Source organism: Pleurodeles waltl, chromosome 3_1 (genome assembly GCF_031143425.1).
Source record: "Pleurodeles waltl isolate 20211129_DDA chromosome 3_1, aPleWal1.hap1.20221129, whole genome shotgun sequence".
Lineage (NCBI taxonomy): Eukaryota > Metazoa > Chordata > Amphibia > Caudata > Salamandridae > Pleurodeles > Pleurodeles waltl.
Genome location: NC_090440.1, coordinates 462,296,306 through 462,315,177, shown reverse-complemented (window position 1 = coordinate 462,315,177; position 18,872 = coordinate 462,296,306). Strand labels below are relative to the sequence as shown.

Sequence of the window (18,872 nt, the reverse complement as noted above, 5' to 3'; positions counted from 1 at the left end):
AAAACTGCACACAAGCGATACTAGAGGTACTGACGGCAAATAATAGTTTGGGAAAATCCCACAAAAATCAACTACAAGGGAGTACCGAGGAGTTGAAATGTATTAATAGTAGTATGCCTGCTTTAGTACGACCTATTTTGGAAAAGAGGGATCAAGAAACAGATACCCTTGATACCCCAGAACAAAATAAAGAAGGAGGGGAAATAGCCATATTGCAGACATTACAGACATTAAATGACCCTTCAGTATATGTTTCCAAACAGCCAATGCTAGTGATAAAGAGGAATCGTAGATGGAGGAGAAAGGGTAATGGTCTGTTTGGTCTACCCTATCAACCGAAATATAGGAAGCAAAGTGAGCAAGGTAATGCTGGGTGCAAAACAACAGAAAGGAGAGAGGAGAAGTTAGTGCAGGTAGATCAGGACAACTTCTCAAGGCCAGGCCTGGTCAGGCCAAGCCGCGATCAAGGTCGGGAAGCCGTAACTGCAAAGCAAGGGGCCACGCTACAAAAAGTGCCTATTATACCCAATAAATAAGTTAGTTGGCGAGGAGAAAGAAAGAAGGGTAGGCAAGGAGTGGAAGTGGAAACGGAAGTAGGAGAAGAAATAGAGCTAAGCAGTGGTTCGTGGGGAGAGAATATTATTAAGAGATCAGTAAGAAGGAGGGGATGCAGAGAAGTAGCTAACACAACTTGCCCAGTGAAGAGCGGGGTCTTAGTTTCATCTAAAGGCCCTGAGAATAAGAAAGAGCAAGAAGGTTTTGGTGTGAGTAAAGGAAGGTGGATATATTTGGCGCCTTGGAGAAGAGAAATTGGGAGGAAACGCCTAACGAAGTTAAAACTGTTAATCGTTCCCGTCTTTTAGAAGTTATGGCCTCGTGCCCAAGCCTATATGAGATTGAGTCAAATGATATAAAACAAATAGGATTTATATTAAGCCTGGAGGGGGAAGAGGTGACTAAAGCACTTTTTTATTCTGACTACTTCAGGCGATTGGTATTACAAGCAGAGGCAGAGCTGATGAAAGAGGGTATAAGAGTAGTGCAGGGAAACACGACAGAGGACGTGACACAAGATAGGCGTGCCCTTAGGTGCCATGCAGGTATGCTCCCAAATCAAGTCCAGTGTAATCTTTCATATAATAAAAATTGCAGTAGGTGCGTGGATGAAAACAATGGTAGTTTAAGTGTAACCGTAGTCTCAGAATATAACGACCACAATGGAGAAATTGTTTTGAACCCTTTGTAAATCCCTGTGGTGAGTATAGTAGGGGTGAATTGAGTTGTGAACTAGGAATTAAGCCTCGTGCACAGCCATTTGATTTTATCCTGGAACCTGGGAGGCTATAATAAACATTTAAAACAAGAGCGGTTTAAAGGAGAGTTTGAAGAGTATGATGTAATGTGTTTCCAGGAAACTTGGCTGTGCGATGAACCGGAACCAGTAGATGGTTTCATGGGGCGTTTTAGGGGAGCAATTCGGCAAGGGTTAGGACGCCCATCAGGGGGACTAATAACCCTAGCCTCTACCAGAATAGCGAATAAGTTCACAGAAATAAAAACTAAATGTCATTGGCTATTGGCAGGCCAGGTAGATCTCTACAATGCAATAGGAGGTGCTAAACAGCTTTTGATACTCAATGTTTATATACAACCGGGGAACGTGTTTGATTACAATATACACCGTGGGCTGTTTGAGGAAGATCTGGAACTATTATGCACTGGTAAGGCTGGCTATTTGACTTTAATGTTGGGAGACTTTAATCATAAACTCGATCCTAATAGCAATGACAATTTATATAAGGAGCTACTGGCAGCAGCACAAATCCCTAGAAGTATCTTTCCTAATGTAGAATGTTCCGCCCGTGATTTGTCCTTAGTAAGAACATTAGGATCCTTAGGCATGTTTTGCCTAAATGGGCGTATGAAGAACGACCGTCTGGCTAAAAAGACCTTTCGAACAGGTAATCAGGAATGCCCTATTGACTATGCTTTTGTAAACACCTGGTTCTTTGGAGAAGTGCAAAACATTGAGGTTGGGCATACAGAGGGCAGTGATCATTGGCCGCTCCAATTAACAATACGTTCAGCCGATAAAACCCAAAAAGAAAGAGAAAAGGCATTGATAGCGCTAGTTGAGTATCACTGTAGGATAACAACCCGACTAACAGATAGCAGTCAAGAAGTACTTAATAATTTGATTGCAAACTATCCCATCCTTAATATGGAAGAAGTTCCAAAAGATATATTCAAAGGCTATAATAAGGGTATTGCATTAATGGTCAATTGCCTAAAAAGTAAATTAAAAATACCTCAAGAGGGAAAGAGGAAGGGAAAACCATATAAGATGAATAATAGTAAAATATGGTTTAATTGGGAATGTAGGTGTAGAAAGCAAATGATGCAACGATTACTAAGGGATTATAAGAAAAGAGCCTCCGTTGTTAAAGAAGAGAAGCTTCGTCAAGCAAAACAGGATTATAAAATGCTGATAAGACAGAGGAAACGAGAAAATGTTAATAAAAATTGAGATACAATGATGGAGGTGATAAAAACACGGAATATTAGTTTTTTTGGCAGTTGGTAAGGGAGGGGAAAAGGGTAGGAACTATGCGGTGTTTGGTCGGAGAAGAAGACTGGCATAAATATTTGTCTTCTATATATAAAGGTACCGATGATGAAGAAGGTTATGGTATTCCTAGGAAGCTTGGTGAGAAGACGAGATTAGCTTTTGTCCCACAGAAAATAAAATAAACTATTGCAGCATTGAAATTAACTAAAGCAGCAGGCCCAGACAGTCTCCCAGCAATAATAATAAAAAAGGATATTGATTGGTGGACAAAATTCTTCTATGTTACGTTTTGTAAAATCCTTGATTATGTCCGTTTTCCAGAGAATTGGAAGGGTGCCATGATAAGACCGATTCACAAAAATGAGGATCCAACTCAACCAAAAAAATTATCGGCTGATAAGTTGATTAGACGTAGGGGAAAAGGTATTCACAAAGTTATTGCTGGAGTTAATCAAAGAATGGGCAGATGATAAAGATTTGATACCAGTAGAGCAAGGTGGTTTCAAGGAAGGGCATTCAACAATTGACCACTGCTTCAGTCTGTGGGCCTTAGCAAAAAAATCATTTGAAATGCGAGGAAGTTTATTTTGCTGTTTTGTTGATTTTCGTGCTGCATTTAATTTGATAGACAGGAAATTGCTATGGGATATGCTAAAACAGTTAGGGATTGATTTGGATATATTATTTCTTCTCCAGGGCCTGCATTCACAAAATTGGGCCCAAGTAATTTTAGATATGAGTGGCTCACTTTAAAAAAGGATCCCCATAAAGAATGGTCTCCGTCAAGGTTGTCTGTTGGCCCCAATATTATTGTCATTATTCCTGTCAGATCTGCCAGGGTTGTTACGGAAGGTTAATGGTCTAAGCCCAAAAATGGATGGTGTGCATGTTTCCTGCCTATTATATGCTGATGATTTAGTGATAATGGATATGACAGAGTTAGGGCTACAAAGGAAATTAGAGGTGTTCTATGCCTACTGTCAAAGGAAAAATTGGTAGTAAATATGGAGAACACGAAAATAGTGTCTATAGGGAAAGAGAAAAGCTCATTTAATTACACTCTATGGGGAGAAAAAATAGAGAAGGTAAAAGAGCATAAATATCTGGGTATATGGTTTGACTCACATTTAAGATGGAAAGCTCACACTGAAACCCTAAAAAATAAAGGCCCGTATTTATACTTTTTTAACGCCGCATTGGCGTCGTTTTTTGATGCAAAAACGGCGCAAACTTGCAAAATACCATTGTATTTTGTAGGTTTGCGCCGTTTTGCGTCAAAAAGCAGTGCAAATGCAGCGCTAAAAAAAGTATAAATATGGGCCAAAGCCTTATCTTCAGTCTGGGGATTAAAACAGTTCAATAGTAAATATGGAGGTCCTTCTCTCCAGCCGGTTATCTCTGCCTTAATGCTATGGTAAGCCCCCAATTTCAATATGGGGTGGAAGTTTTAACTTTCTCTGGGAAGCTAAATTGGGAAACAGAAGAAAGTATCTGCGTAAAGCGCATGCTTTCATTGCCCCCCTCGAGTATGCAACAAGCTATAAGAGCAGAATTTCAAATGGTGGCGTGGACCTATCTGGGCCTACAAGCTGCACTGAAGTTCTGGTTAAGTATAACAGATGAAGGGTTCTGTAATATCGCGAGATTGTGTAAAAAAGAAATAACAATAAGTGAGTTACATTGGGCATCACAAGTGAGAGGACGGCTAAAAAAGATCTGCGTCCTCCTAGGTGTACCCGGTAACCAATGGTGTGGTTCGCAAATCTCGAAACATAATCTAAGAATAATAGTGAAGGAAAGAGCAAGAGAATTAGACCTGAAGTACTTAGAAAGTAAAATATCAACTCAAGCTATGGTAGTTGGATGGAGGAATCTGGAAATGTTTCCGTATATAGAGGCTCTAACTAATCCAGGATTAAGAAATGTAATGTTACAGTTCTGAATTGGGCTGAACCCGGGCTATTTGGATCCCAAAGCAAAAGCATTTCTTAAGGATAGCCAGGGCCTATGTACATGTGGCTTACAACAAAAACTATATCATGCAACACTTACTTGTGGATTGTCAATGGTTCTTAGGAGTGCGCAAGAAGTTTATAAAACCTATTTTTAAGGAATATAATATTACTAATCGGGACCAAGCGCTTAGGATACTTATTGATATGAGATTTTTAAATGTAACCTGTGCACTAGGCCTATTTTTAAATGACTTAAGAAGGGAAATATCCAGACTTACAGGGGTTGATAGAAGGTAGGGAATAATGCGGCATGTAGAGTTTTAAATATTATAATTGATTATTATTATATTACATTGCTTGATGGTATTTTTTGAAAAATGTGCCGCGTTAGGAGAAGGCAAGAATTAAAATGTATAAGACTTTATATTGAAAATAGCACTTTATGAGAAAGTAGTGAATGGACCCTTTCAGAACTGTACATGGGATAAATTGGCTGGCATGTTGCATATTATGAAACTGTAAGAACTTGAATTATGGAGGAAGTAAAAGGAAAGAAGAGCTCTAAAGCTCACAATCGATTATCCTAAAATTGCATTGGTTGATGGTACTCTAGAAAATCTTGCCACGCTATAACTAGGCATGAAATAAAACGCGGAGCACTCTACATTGGAAATTGCACTTTATGAGATTGTAAGGACCAGAGTCTAATCAGAACTGTACGTGGGATAATCTAGTTGGCATGCTGCACTTTCAGAAATTGGAAGAACTTGAATTTTAATCTAATGAATTATGTAACTAGAGTTGGTTAATAAGAATTATAATGATCTAAGAACTGTGTATGTTAATATAGGCTCGTATTTATACTTTTTGACGCTAAACTGCGCTAACGCAGTTTAGCTTCAAAAAGTTTAGCGCCGGCTAACGCCATTCTGAAGCGCCATGCGGGCGCCGTATTTATTGAATGGCGTTAGCCGGCGCTAGCAGACCGGCGCTGCCTGGTGTGCGTGGAAAAAAACCACGTACACCAGGCAGCGCCGGCGTTGGGGAAAATGGCGTTAGGGCGTCTTAAAAATGGTGCAAGTCAGGTTGACGCTAAAAAATCGCCTCCACCCGATTTGCGCCATTTTTAACGACGCCCAGACGCCATTTACATGACTCCTGTCTTAGTAAAGACAGGAGTCATGCCCCCTTGCCCAATGGCCATGCCCAGGGGACTTATGTCCCCTGGGCATGGTCATTGGGCATTGAGGCATGTAGGGGGGCACAAATCAGGCCCCCCTATGCCAACATTTTTTTTTTTTTTTAAATTCTTATACTTACCTGAACTTACCTGAATGTCCCTGGGATGGGTCCCTCCATCCTTGGGTGTCCTCCTGGGGTGGGCAAGGGTGGCAGGGGGGGTCCCTGGGGGCATGGGAGGGCAGCTGTGGGCTCATTTTGAGCCCACAGGTCCCTTAACGCCTGCCCTGACCCAGGCGTTAAAAAGAGGCGCAAATGCGGGTTTTTTTGCCCCGCCTACTCCCGGGCGTGATTTTTGCCCGGGAGTATAAATACGACGCATTTGTGTCGCAGTCATTTTTTTGGACGGGAACGCCTACCTTGCATCTCATTAACTCAAGGAAGGCGTTCACGCAAAAAAATGACGCTCTTTCCTCATACTTTGGCGCTAGACGCGTCTAACGCCAAAGTATAAATATGGCGTTAGTTTTGCGCCGAATTTGCGCCGAAAAAAACGACGCAAATTCGGCGCAAACGGAGTATAAATATGCCCCATAATATGTAATAGTATAGTTTTAAATGAACTTGTACATTTTATTGTTTTTATACTTTTAAGGCTTATGCCAAATAAAATAAATTTTGAATTGAATTGACACACAGACACTGCAGTGGCAGGTCTGAGCTATGTTTACAGGGCTACTAATGTGGGTTGCACAACCAGTGCTGCAGGCCCACTAGTAGCATTTGATCTACAAGCCCTGCACCTCTAGTGCACTTTTCTAGGGACTTACTAGTAAATCAAATATGGCAATCATGGATAAACCAATCACACATACATTTTACACAGGGAACACTTGCACTTTAGCACTGATCAGCAGCGGTAAAGTGTCCAGAGTACCCAAAACAGCAACAACAGAGCCCAGCACACAGTCAAAACATGGGAAGCAGAGGCAAAAAAGACAGGGGAGCCAAGGATGTCAGGTCTAACATCGACCAATGCATTTTTTAGGTTGTGTGTGTTGTCAAGGAAGGTATAGGTGGCTTGTAACTTTATGAGTATTCAGAAACATTTTCAATGGAGTTTTCCATATGGTGATATGTTCCAAAGACACACCAATTTTTACGATGAAGAAGGCTGTCCTTATAGAAAAAAAAGAAAGCACACAGAGGGTATGCGAAAATACTCATTTTGATAGAACTAACCTAATTGTCTCCCTGGCAGAATTTCCAGTAGAGTATTTGTGGGGAGGGAAGAGTACCACTGTAAACCCATGATCTGCAGAGATTTCCATGAGTTCTCCCAGGCATATTTATAGACCCTAGATCAGCCAGATTTATGAACCAAACAAACTTAAAAGACATTTGGTGTTAAGTTTCCAACTAATTGCTTGGACCAGGTGCGTAATTATCTGAGCAAATCAAAAATCATTTGCATTCCTGGAGTTAAATTTTAAAAAGTAATGTCTATAGTATCCTGGACTTCTCAATTTATGCTGCATGTAACTTGGGATGTGTACTAATCAGAGAAAGAGGGTCTACTTGAATTTAAAGAAGTTTTCTTAAAATCGTTATGTGAGAGAACAGGGCTGATTGCAGAGGCCCCCTAACTTTTTGCCCCCATTTTCCACTTTTTGCTGGTGTTTTCCTGACTCTGATGGTGCCCTGGGTACTGCTAACCAGTCCCAGGGCCTGTGCTCTGTCTAAAATCAGTATGCAAATTAGGCTAATTATAATTGGCTAAGTTAACCTACCTATAAGTCCCTAGTATATGGTAGGGCATGTAGGTTTAGGGACCACAGCATAGGTAGTGCCCCCCATAGGTGCACTGCTGAGGTGCCCAGTGTCATTTGTAAAGGCAGGCCTGCCTTGCTGGCTGCCTTTAAATTAAAGTTACATGCAAATTCGACTTTGGAATTAAAAGTAGTTTCAAAGTCTTAAACTACCTTATTTTTACATATAATTCACCCCTAAGGTATGCCCTATGTGCCCCTAGGGCTGGGTGCCATGTAACTATAAGCAGGGACCTTATATAAATAGTTGTATAAGCCCTGGTGAGGTAAAACAGCCAAATTCGTTTTTCCCTCATTATAGTGAATGGCCTCCATAGGCTAGAATGGGGAGACTTAATTTAAATTTAAAAAGTCCCCTTAAGTAACAGATACCAGAAGTTTGGTATCAAATTAATTGTTATAATAAATCCCACAACTTCCAGTTGTTGGAGTTAATATAACTTGTTCAGGTAAAGAGTTTTAAACTTTACCTGAAAAGTTGCCAACTTCAGCCCTGCAGTGTTTTTGCTGCTGTGCTCTGATTGGCCAGCCTCTGGAAGCCTAGCCAGTCTGCCTTGATGAGGTGTGAAGAAGCCTGGCTCCACACAAAGAGATGTGCCTGGGGGAGGAGATCTCCCCTCAGCAGATGGTGAAGCAGGAAGGGGGAGGGCTGCCAAACTGGTCTTCAAAGGCAGAGAGGGATATTTGGAGCAACCTAGCAACACCCTCACATCCTGCAAACCCAGACAATTAGGTGCCTCCTTGATTAGATTAGGAGAGGGCAGGAGAGGGGTGTGTTTAGGATTTTTAGCCACACCAGTGGGTGGGCTCAGCCAGATGTAACCTCCAAAAATCACTTTCAGCCATGATGGATTTTTGAGGAATGTTGCTCCATGGGATTGATTTTTGCCACACTTCCCAGGAAGTGGTCATCACATGATTGGAGAACCAGGACCCCTCTGTTTTTCACCCAGGAGCAAGGATAAAGCTGACAGACCGGCACCCACACCTCAGATCCCTATCAGATTCCAACAAGGAAGAACTACAGGAGAAGAAGGACTGCACCAGCTGTACACTTGGGCTTCACCACTAAAAGGATTTTACCTGTCTTCTACTGCTTCAAGAAGGGACTCCCTGTTTGCTACAGGTACAAAGGAGCTGCCCAGAGTCCCCTGCATCAAGTCCTGCAAGCAGAGCCTAGCTGACCAGCGTCCAGTGGCCATTTGAGGATTCTGACCAGGTGCATTCTGGGAATTGTAGTCCCAAGGAGCAACTCAGAGCTTCTGGAACCTTGGATCAAGTTGTGGACACTTCAAGGACACAAAAAGGACTTCTGGAAGAAGATCCAGAAGTTTGGAGACGTTTGGAGCAACTCCATAAGTTGAAGAGGTGCATTGTGGGAGTTGTAGTCCCAGACCCCAAGAGGCACACCAGAGCCTCTGAACCCTTGGCTAGTGCTGTGGACCACTTTCCTGAATCAAACACTTCTGAAAGTAAGTGTGACAGTGTTACCTAATGGGTGGCCTGAACTCTGGACTTTGTTCCTTTCCAGTGTGACCATTTTAACCCTTTGAGCGCTAATTGCTTCTATGCGCTAGAAAGCATTAATTCTTTAAAAATTCATATCTCCAGTTCCCCTTATCCGATTTTATTCTTTTTGGTGTCATTAAAGATAAAAATATAATCTATATTTATAAATTGATTTTGGATTTTTAAACTGTTTCCTGTGTTTTATTTAATTACTGTTTTGTGATATTTGAATGCTTTACGCTTTGTCTCCTAAGTTAAGCCTTGTCGCTTGTCGCTTGTCGCCAAGCTACCAAGGGTTAAGCTAGGTTTAATTTACTGAGACCTAACTGGACCTAAGTGGAGGTTAGTGGCCTGTTGCTAAGTGTAGGTACTTACATGCCCTTACCAATAACCCATTTTCCAACATGTTAGTTCCACCTCTTGCTCAATAAATGCTAGATTCTGCACCTTCATGACCTTTCATACTAATGTAGGACATGTTCACATTTTCTCCTGCAAAATCCTGAATGGAGCTGGGAGCACTCAAGCCATTTACAATGTCCAGACACAAAGGTCAATTCTACATTGTTTACAATTTAAATGGGTGATGGTGAAGAACATACCAGATCGATAAAACTGAATGGAGAGACATTACAGAAAATAATAGATTTCTACTAAGTTAGCCATTAGCAAAACAAAACTGAGTGGAGAGGCATTTCAGAAAATAAATGACTTGTAATGATGCCTGCTTGAACACAGGAATGTACCAATTTTCCCATCGACCCATGGTTTCTGAGCAGCACTCTGGTACATCACCAAATGCATATGAGTACGTTAGGTAGAGGGAGGTATGCGATGTTACAAATGTTGTGGGTCTTCTCTGTGGATTATATCTCCTGTTGCTCTCTTTACAGTCTGAAAGTCTCAAGGAGACTGCTTAGGTCTAGAACAGTGAAATGTAGGTCTCATATTTAATGGCTTACCTCCTCCCCATGCTTGAGCTACAATCCGAAATTGAATCACAGCCCTCACAATAGAAGGGATGGTAATCATATACAGGAGTAATAGCCAAAGTCAAGTAAGCTCTTCCATCTGCCCAGGTTCACAGGCAGTTATAAGTGGAGAGTGCTTAATGCTCAGAATTTCCAACTGAGATAAACACCACCCCTCCCCACTGGTGCATTAATCCTTGCATTTAGCATTCTGGTTGACAATATACACTGTCACTACCTGTTAGTGCCCTAATGTTCACTATATATTTAGGGCCAATTGTTTAAAGGGTGATTTTGTAGTAAAGCCTTTTCCTGTAATCAGAAAGGTGAGAGACACACATGTGGAATTGCCATGAGTTTAATGAAGACTGAGCCTTACAATGGTGTATATCCACAGAAAATATTAACATCATATTTTTCAGAGCTCACTTCAGCTAGAGATGTATATTTTCTTGGGTAACTCAAATAACAGCTTCCACTGGGAGATGTCATCTGTCTTTCATGAAAAGTATTTTTGTTTTTACAAAGAAGACCCTATTAGGGAAAGTGCCCCGGGGGGCAACCAGCACATACACCCACTTTGTACCCTCCTACGCACTTTGATTTACAGAATGGGCTGCTGATGCTTGGGTGGCCCCTTCTGTATTATTACAGATTACGCTTGTGCACATATAGCACCAGCATTATCTGTAGAGGATATGTCCTAATTTGTATTAGGACATGGTCACATGCAAACGATGGAATTACTTTCTCTCTGCACTTGTACCCTATTATAGACTGTTTATGGTAAGGATATGCATGTAAATGTATGCTTTTCATAGATTTAGCGGATAATGATCTGTAATTTTTGTGAATCTCATAAACGTACTGAATACAGGCAAAGTGTAAGAGGATTCCTGCAAGAAAATGATTTATGACATTTAAATTTACTGCCCTTGATTTTATAATGCATTGTATAATACTGCATACTGCATGGTGAACTACTACCTAGATTAGCTGTAACTCTGAGAGTACGTTAAAACAATTCGAGAACAGTTTCTTATTAACAGCAAAGTAAAAATGGCTACACAATGTTTTAAACATCAGAAAATATGTACTTCTGTTTTCAAGAATTTGAAAATCCTTGCATTTTTACAACGAACGTGTCCCAGGGTTCAAAAGAATTTGTCCTTTCAGATGAAATCAAAGAGAACACTTTATTTAACGAGTTCTACTCCTATGAGATAGATTTTAAATAATTCATATTTTAGTTCCCAGGAAATCCTACAGAACAACATATCATCACCAATACCATCCTAATAGTTGATAGCTTTTTGTTAATTTATATTTGTAAGAAATTCTTTGTTGATAAGTCGATATCCGTTGTCACTCGCCTGATTTCCGTTTTATAAAGTAGTTATGATTTCGCGGTGTTTACAGATGTTTGTCACAAAGTACTTCAGCAGTCACTATTTTAAATTCACTCCTTGTTGGATAACAGACACAATTATATGTGAATCACGACTGGTAGACATCTAATCTTATGTTGAATAACCCACATTATGAATTTTATACGGAATCACAGTGACACTCCCCAATGTGATTTTGATGTGCATGGTATTGTTAATTTTTTATATTGCATGATGGTGGGTTTAAGAAAGAAAATATGTAACGTTTTCAAAACATGAAATGTCTCATCTTTAACTCTTTGTTACGCAGGCTGCTTAACATTCATCTTCTCTTTTACATATTAAAGGAACTGGGATCAGAAGATGAAAGTGAAAGAAATCTGGAAAACGATATTCCAAGTACAATGCTTGATCGTTTGCAAGTCACTCACGACAACGAATCAAGCAAAGAGGAACACTGCATTAAGACGGACCAAAACCTTCCAGTGCAAACACTTGTCGAGGAAAATTTTGAAAGACCCAAAGGAAATGAAGGAAAACATTTTGAAACTTATACTACTGAACACCGACCTACTGAAATAGCTAAGGATTTTGCTCGGAGTGGGGGGCAAGACAATCAAAAACCTTCCACTTCAAAGAAAATTCCTTTGAAACCCTGTGACACCAAAACCATGCACCAGAAATGTGTCAACTTGCTTAATTCACAACATGCCACGGAACAGGAAACTGAAAACTATGACGTAGTAAAGCAACTGTTGGAAAGACACCGCGGGAATATACCCTTCCACGACCCACTCACCTACATGTCCATGGCTGGTCAGACAAAATCAGTTCCCGACTACAAAGTATTGGCTTTTCCGGATTTCTGGGGTCACAGCTTACTTCCCCATCCGCACTTCATGCTAGATCGAAAGTGTGGAGTTCAGAGGTGATGCCGTTTACCTGATTATTATGTTTTGGTAACCTATACTAACAGCATGTTGGTACCTAATCACCCTATCCATTTGTAAAAATCACAACATGGTAAGCTTCAGTGATAGTCTAACCAGAGTCTGAAGAGCCATTTTGGAAAGGATATAGATTTAGTCAATTAGATGTTACACAAAATAATAAGGGTTAGGTCACATTTTGTATTTTGCAAAAGAGGCATTGTAGTCTGTTGACAAATGATGAGCTAAAATTATTTAAAGAAGTGCATTATAGACGACCATCAGTTTACTTAAATGGGACGTTAAATGTTTGTTTTCTAATCGGCAGTCAGTTTTTTAAGAACTAGATAGATTCTAATTTTTACTAGTTCTATACGTAGCTCTTGCACTATTAATATATTAAAAGATATATTGTAGAATAAAAACGCTACCATTTGCAAAACCACAGGTATGCATAATCGTATTTCTGCTAAAAATAAATATACATTTGGCGTTAGAATCATGTTCATGTCATTGTATAAATACAATGTGTTTCAACGTGAAAGTAAAGATGTGTCTATACATCAAGGCCCATATTTATACTCCGTTTGCGCCGAATTAGCGTCGTTTTTTTCGACGCAAATTCGGCGCAAAACTAACGCCATATTTATACTTTGGCGTTAGACGCGTCTAGCGCCAAAGTATGAGTAAAGAGCGTCATTTTTTTGCGTGAACGCCTTCCTTGCGTTAATGAGATGCAAGGAAGGCGTTCCCGTCTAAAAAAATGACGGCGACGCAAATGCGTCGTATTTATACTCCCGGGCAAAAATCACGCCCGGGAGGTGGCGGGTCAAAAAACCCCGCATTTGCGCCACTATTTAACGCCTGGGTCAGGGTAGGCGTTAAGGGGCCTGTGGGCTCAAAATGAGCCCACAGGTGCCCTCCCCTGCCCCCAGGGACCCCCCCTGCCACCCCTGCCCACCCCAGGAGGACACCCAAGGATGGAGGGACCCACCCCAGGGACATTCAGGTAAGTTCAGGTAAGTATAATTTTTTATATTTTTTAATTTTTTTTGTGTGGCATAGGGGGGCCTTATTTGTGCCCCCCTACATGCCACTATGCCCAATGACCATGCCCAGGGGACATAAGTCCCCTGGGCATGGCCATTGGGCAAGGGGGCATGACTCCTGTCTTTACTAAGACAGGAGTCATTTAAATGGCGTCTGGGCGTCGAAAATAATGGCGCAAATCGGGTTGAGGCGATTTTTTTGCCTCAACCTGACTTGCCCCATTTTAAGACGCCCTAACGCCATTTTCCCCCTACGCCGGCGCTGCCTGGTCTACGTGTTTTTTTTCCACGCACACCAGGCAGCGCCGGTCTGCTAGCGCCGGCTAACGCCATTCCATAAATACGGCGGCCGCATGGCGCTTCAGAATGGCGTTAGACGGCGCTAAATTTTTTGACGCTAAACTGCGTTAACGCAGTTTAGCGTCAAAAAGTATAAATATGGGCCCAAGTGCATTATTTTACTTTAACTATGCCCCTTAAATCAGTTTAACGAGTTTGCAGTTTTTTGACTAAACAGGACAATTTGCCATCGCAAAGTCTTCATGTCCTTGTATAATATCATGTCTTTAGTATTTACATCGGAAATGATCAATGCTTCTGAAAAATCCAATTATTCCTCCTTACACACATTCACTGATGGCAGTTCTGTAGTTGTGGTTACTTTGTCCAGCCCTTAGGAAATGCATTTATTGCGTCAGTAATAACATTTTATGATACTGATTTTCTGAACCTATCCCATTCTTCAAAGGGGCAAAGAATATAGGGGTGTTCCCAAATTTGCAAAAAGTATTGTAAAATTACATATGTAAACCTTTGAATCCAAAGCTAGAATTGCAAGGTTGATTTTCAAGAAATTGTGATGAAGTGAAGCATACTGATCCCTAACTAGTCATACTTTGTGTTTTGGTGACAGTCCATCCAGTAGTTTTGTAAAAAAAAATATTTAAAGAACTAATGGCCTTATTTAGATATTAGGGAATTGAGTTACTCTGTCACAACGGTGACGGATATGCTGTCTTCCAAAATCTAAATCCTGTTATGTCCTATGGGATTTTGATTTCGGCATACAGGATACATGTCACATGACAGAAACCTGTCCACTAATATCTAAATCAGGCTCTAAGGGGCATATTTATGAAAAATTATGCACAACTGCTCTAGCGCAGTTGTGCGTAATTTTTTTTAACACGAGCTAGCGACATTCCTTAGCATCATCCTTGCGCCATATCTATGAAATGACGTAGTATGGCAGTAAGGAATGGTTAGTGTGAAATAAAAGACGCTAACATCTGCGGCATGCCATAAGGGAAAATGAAGCTAATGCTAAAAAAGTGTCTCTAGACCGTTTTGCAGCATGTAAATATGTTGCAAAAGGGTTAGTGCCATTTTTACACTGCATTAGCGTCAAAACTAAACGCACAAGCAGGAAAGAGTGCAATTGCAAGAGAAGATAGAATCATCAGGCTAGGCGAGACCCCAGGGAGAACTCAAACACCCAAGTACCAGCAAGGAGGGTCCAGAAAAGTCACAGGAGAAGGAGAAGAGAAAGCGCAAATGTTGCTTTAGTGTGGCGGAGCATGACATTCTGGTCAGAGAGATGATGGACCACCAACACCAGCTCTTCATCACCTCCGGATTGCCAGTTGGTAGGATAGACGCAATATGGCAGGAAATAGCGGACAAAATCAACAGCATTGCAAAGGTGAAGAGGACTGTCACTGAGGTCATGAAGCGCTGGCACGATTACAAGCGCAGGACTAAAGAGAAACTCACCAGGAAGTGTAAGGCAGCACTGCAGACTGGAGGTGGAAGTCCCGCAACACAAGAGGACCTGGATGAGCTGGAGGAGATGGTTGCAGCAGTCATTCCAGAGGAGCTGGTCACTGGAATCGCAGGACAGGACAGCACAAACTACCAGGAACCACCACAAATGCAGCATAAGTTGCAGGAGGGGATATCTGAATCTACATTAATGGAGGAAGGGGGATGCACATATGACAGACTCAATGCATGCGAAAGGCACGTGCAAATAGTGTGGTTGTGGCTGTGCCATTACAACACCCATTGCATATAGTCAAAGCCCCTGTACCCACACAACGTAGACATCAGAGACTAGGACAGAAGTCAATACCACCCCAGGGGTGGTGTCAGGGTGGTGTCTCTTGCCAAAATGCTGTCCTTCCTCAATGTCACATTGCCTTTACTCATGTGTGCTGCGTTTTGAGGCACACATTAAAATGACTTCTCAGCAAAAATACTTGTACATGTGCAGGAAGGGACAGCTCCTTGCACATGTACAAATCATCACTTCAAGGCAAGCACCCCGTCATCATGCTGCAACAATGCCTGTGTTGATGTAGAGAGCACAAATCTGTGAAGAGACCATATATACAAAGTGGTGTCAAGGCACAAAAAGTGGCTTCATGCCACCTAGTACATACGGGGAAGGGCATTGCACCACCAGAGGCTCACCAAAAGTTACACTCAGGTGGCACATGGGGCACCTACATATGCCCCAAAATACCCAGGGGCATATTTATGATCCCCTAGTGCCACCGGAGTGTCACTTTTCATAACACTCCGGTGGCGCAATGCCCTGTGCTGTATTTACAAGGTGGTGTAAAGCCAGTTTTGGTGTCTTAACACCACCCTGTAAATATGACACCTTCACACACAGCCCTTTGCGCAGAAGGGGCGTGCAATAGGTGTTGCTGTGGGCATGCCACAGCAACACCCACTGCATCTTGACCCTGCCTCAGATTTACGAGTTTTGGAAACCTGAGTCAGCACCACAATCTAAAACTACCCCAGGGGTGGCGTTAGCAAAGGGCAACAAAAAGGTATTCTTTTATTCCTGCTCATTTTTTGCTTTTTCTATGTGTGCTGCATTCTCATTCTGCAGCACGCATAGAAAGAGCAAAATGCCAGATATGATTGTCAGTGGGCGGGAAGGTGTTCCTTCCTGCACATAAAAAAATAATTTAGAAGTGCCAAATCGCCATTAGTGATTGTGTATGTGCAGGATAGGACGCCTTCCCACACATAAACAATCAAACCTTTCAACGCAGACATCCTTGCACGATGATGAAAGGATGTCTACGTTGGTGCTAGGCAGCTCAATTTATAGCCAGTGCAGGGACAACACAGGGGTGCACCATATACAATTAAAACACTTTTGGCGCAGTGTTGTGCTCTGTCATTTTCCGTTACTAGTGAGCTTGACCCATGTGTTGCACAATGCTGCACATAAGTACAACCACAACCTTGGGTCAGTGACATTTCACTGAGCCTCCAGTGGTAAAAACATGATGTCCCATGTCAACAGCCAATACAATCAAATATTGGTTTTACACTATCTCATTGTAGAGGATTACCTCCTGCCGACCTGCCTATCCTGGATTTTGCAGATGACATGGATGACCAGCTGCCAACCATCAATGAACAGACTCTCCAGGATGTCCTAGGATCACTCCAAACACCACCTCCAGTCACAGGGAGGACACACAGTGTTGCAGGGTCTCCACGTGAACCACTCAGCCACCAACACACTCCACCAGCCAGTACTCACACAGCCTTGGATTCCGAGGTCCCAGTGATCAGCTTTCTGAGGACAGTGGTAGGAGTCCAGCATAAGCTGGCCAAGCAGGTGCAGGTGGGGATGGAGACCATAGCAGGCAGCCTAGAGGGAGTGCGAACGTGCACCAGTCCAAATGAGGACAACTCAGCTGCCATCGCAGGCACCTACTACCCGTTACGTGGACTCCAGCAGTCTCTGTCCGACATAGCTGCTGTCATGAAGCAGAGGCTACAACACATGCCCTCCCTAACTGCCAGCAGCATGCTGAATACCCTGGAGTCCATACAGCAGGGAGTGTCCTCCCTCAAGATAAACATGGCTGCCTACCACCGTGATGTTGCTGCGGTGTTGAAAAATCAGCAGTTCCTCCTTGCTTCAGTGATGTCTTATGTGCTGCCACAAATGGCAGATGCCGGGGCCTTTGATTCCACATCTCTATCCCCTGAAGTGCATGTGGCCTCCTCTACCTCTACAACAGCATCAGCCATGGCACTGGAGGCACCACACACATCAGAGAATGAAGATGTGGAAGGAATAACATTCACAAGGAGACGCACCCGGTAGCTCCAGTCTGTTCCACATGGAGAGTTTCTCCTTAGTTCTGGGCTTAAGATCATGCCAGTGTTGTGTCAGTATGAAATGTGCCCTCTTCACCTAACCACTGTTGAATTGTCTGCTATGTGCTGTCATTGTCTCTTTCATACCAATTGGAAATTTTTAACTCCTCACTAATGCACACTACTCCTAACCATGTCTCGTGATATGTCCCTTAACCCTGGATTCCGATTGTGCTACATATGACTAAGGTTCGCTCATGAGGTCTGTGAAATGGATATTGTATAGAAATCACAATTACAATTGTACCTGTAACTAAAGCACCTTGTACACATGTAGATTTTCTCCATTTACTGTGATCCATCTACTCAACTAAAAGATAGCATTGTGTCTACCCATGTCAATGTGTACGGAATATCAGTAGATGAGTGCATGACTGTCAGACACTAAGCCAAACACTAGGATCCTAACATCAGAAAGCTGAATGACGGTGTTGTCGGCTACAACCTAGTATACTGTGTATACTATATGATTTTGAACCAATATCCTTTGAAGTAGACATACGCATGAATGGCTCTGAACCAATTCAATGGTAATTCACCCAGATGGGAGTACCAGTACAATTTATTTGTGTGGTACAGAAAAAGCTAACCTTATCAGTGATGGCCACCTGCCAGTGTTGCAGGATACAGTTCCAAATTTGCCTGTTGTCAGATGTACCACACTTGCCAACAATGAAATTGCAGGACCCCACCAATGACAGGTAAAATACCATATTTACCTGTCCAAGATAAAATATACAGACACATTGTGAATGGTTGGAACACTGAATGGCAAATGTATGCACTAGTAGACGGTATGTAGCAGCCATTCTGACAGCTCCTTGGTCAGAGGGGATGCACATGGTAAACCTGGGAAATCAAGACAGTAAGCAGACCCTAGGCCATTTTCCCAACTCGGCTAGTGCACTCATGAGAACCCCCAGACAATCAGTTTACAAAATGTTTAGGCTAAGAAAAACAGGATTTGTTGTAAAACTATATACTAAAAAATTACCTAAAACCTACCCTATGCTACAGTAACCTATACTAACTAAACATAACTAACAACTACACCTATCTAACCTATACTAAACTTATCTTACACATGTAACACCACACTCTAAACATTGGGCCCCACCTAACCTAACCTATGGCCTAAACAAATATATATATATATATATATATATATATATATATATATATATATATATATATATGTACTTATACATATATATAATATATATATATATATATATATATATATATATATATATATATATATATATATATATATATATTTGTACTCAAATACTCCAACATG

The 18,872-nt window shown here is 41.7% G+C and overlaps 1 protein-coding gene across 1 annotated transcript in view; it reads left to right on the top strand.

The window, feature by feature from the left end:
* Positions 1-18,872, top strand: part of AGBL1 (AGBL carboxypeptidase 1) — a 2,739,156-nt gene that overhangs the window by 915,959 nt on the left and 1,804,325 nt on the right. The window contains exon 11 of the mRNA XM_069221447.1: positions 11,748-12,328. Coding sequence (XP_069077548.1) covers positions 11,748-12,328 — 581 coding nt within the window. The remainder of the gene's footprint in view (positions 1-11,747; positions 12,329-18,872) is intronic.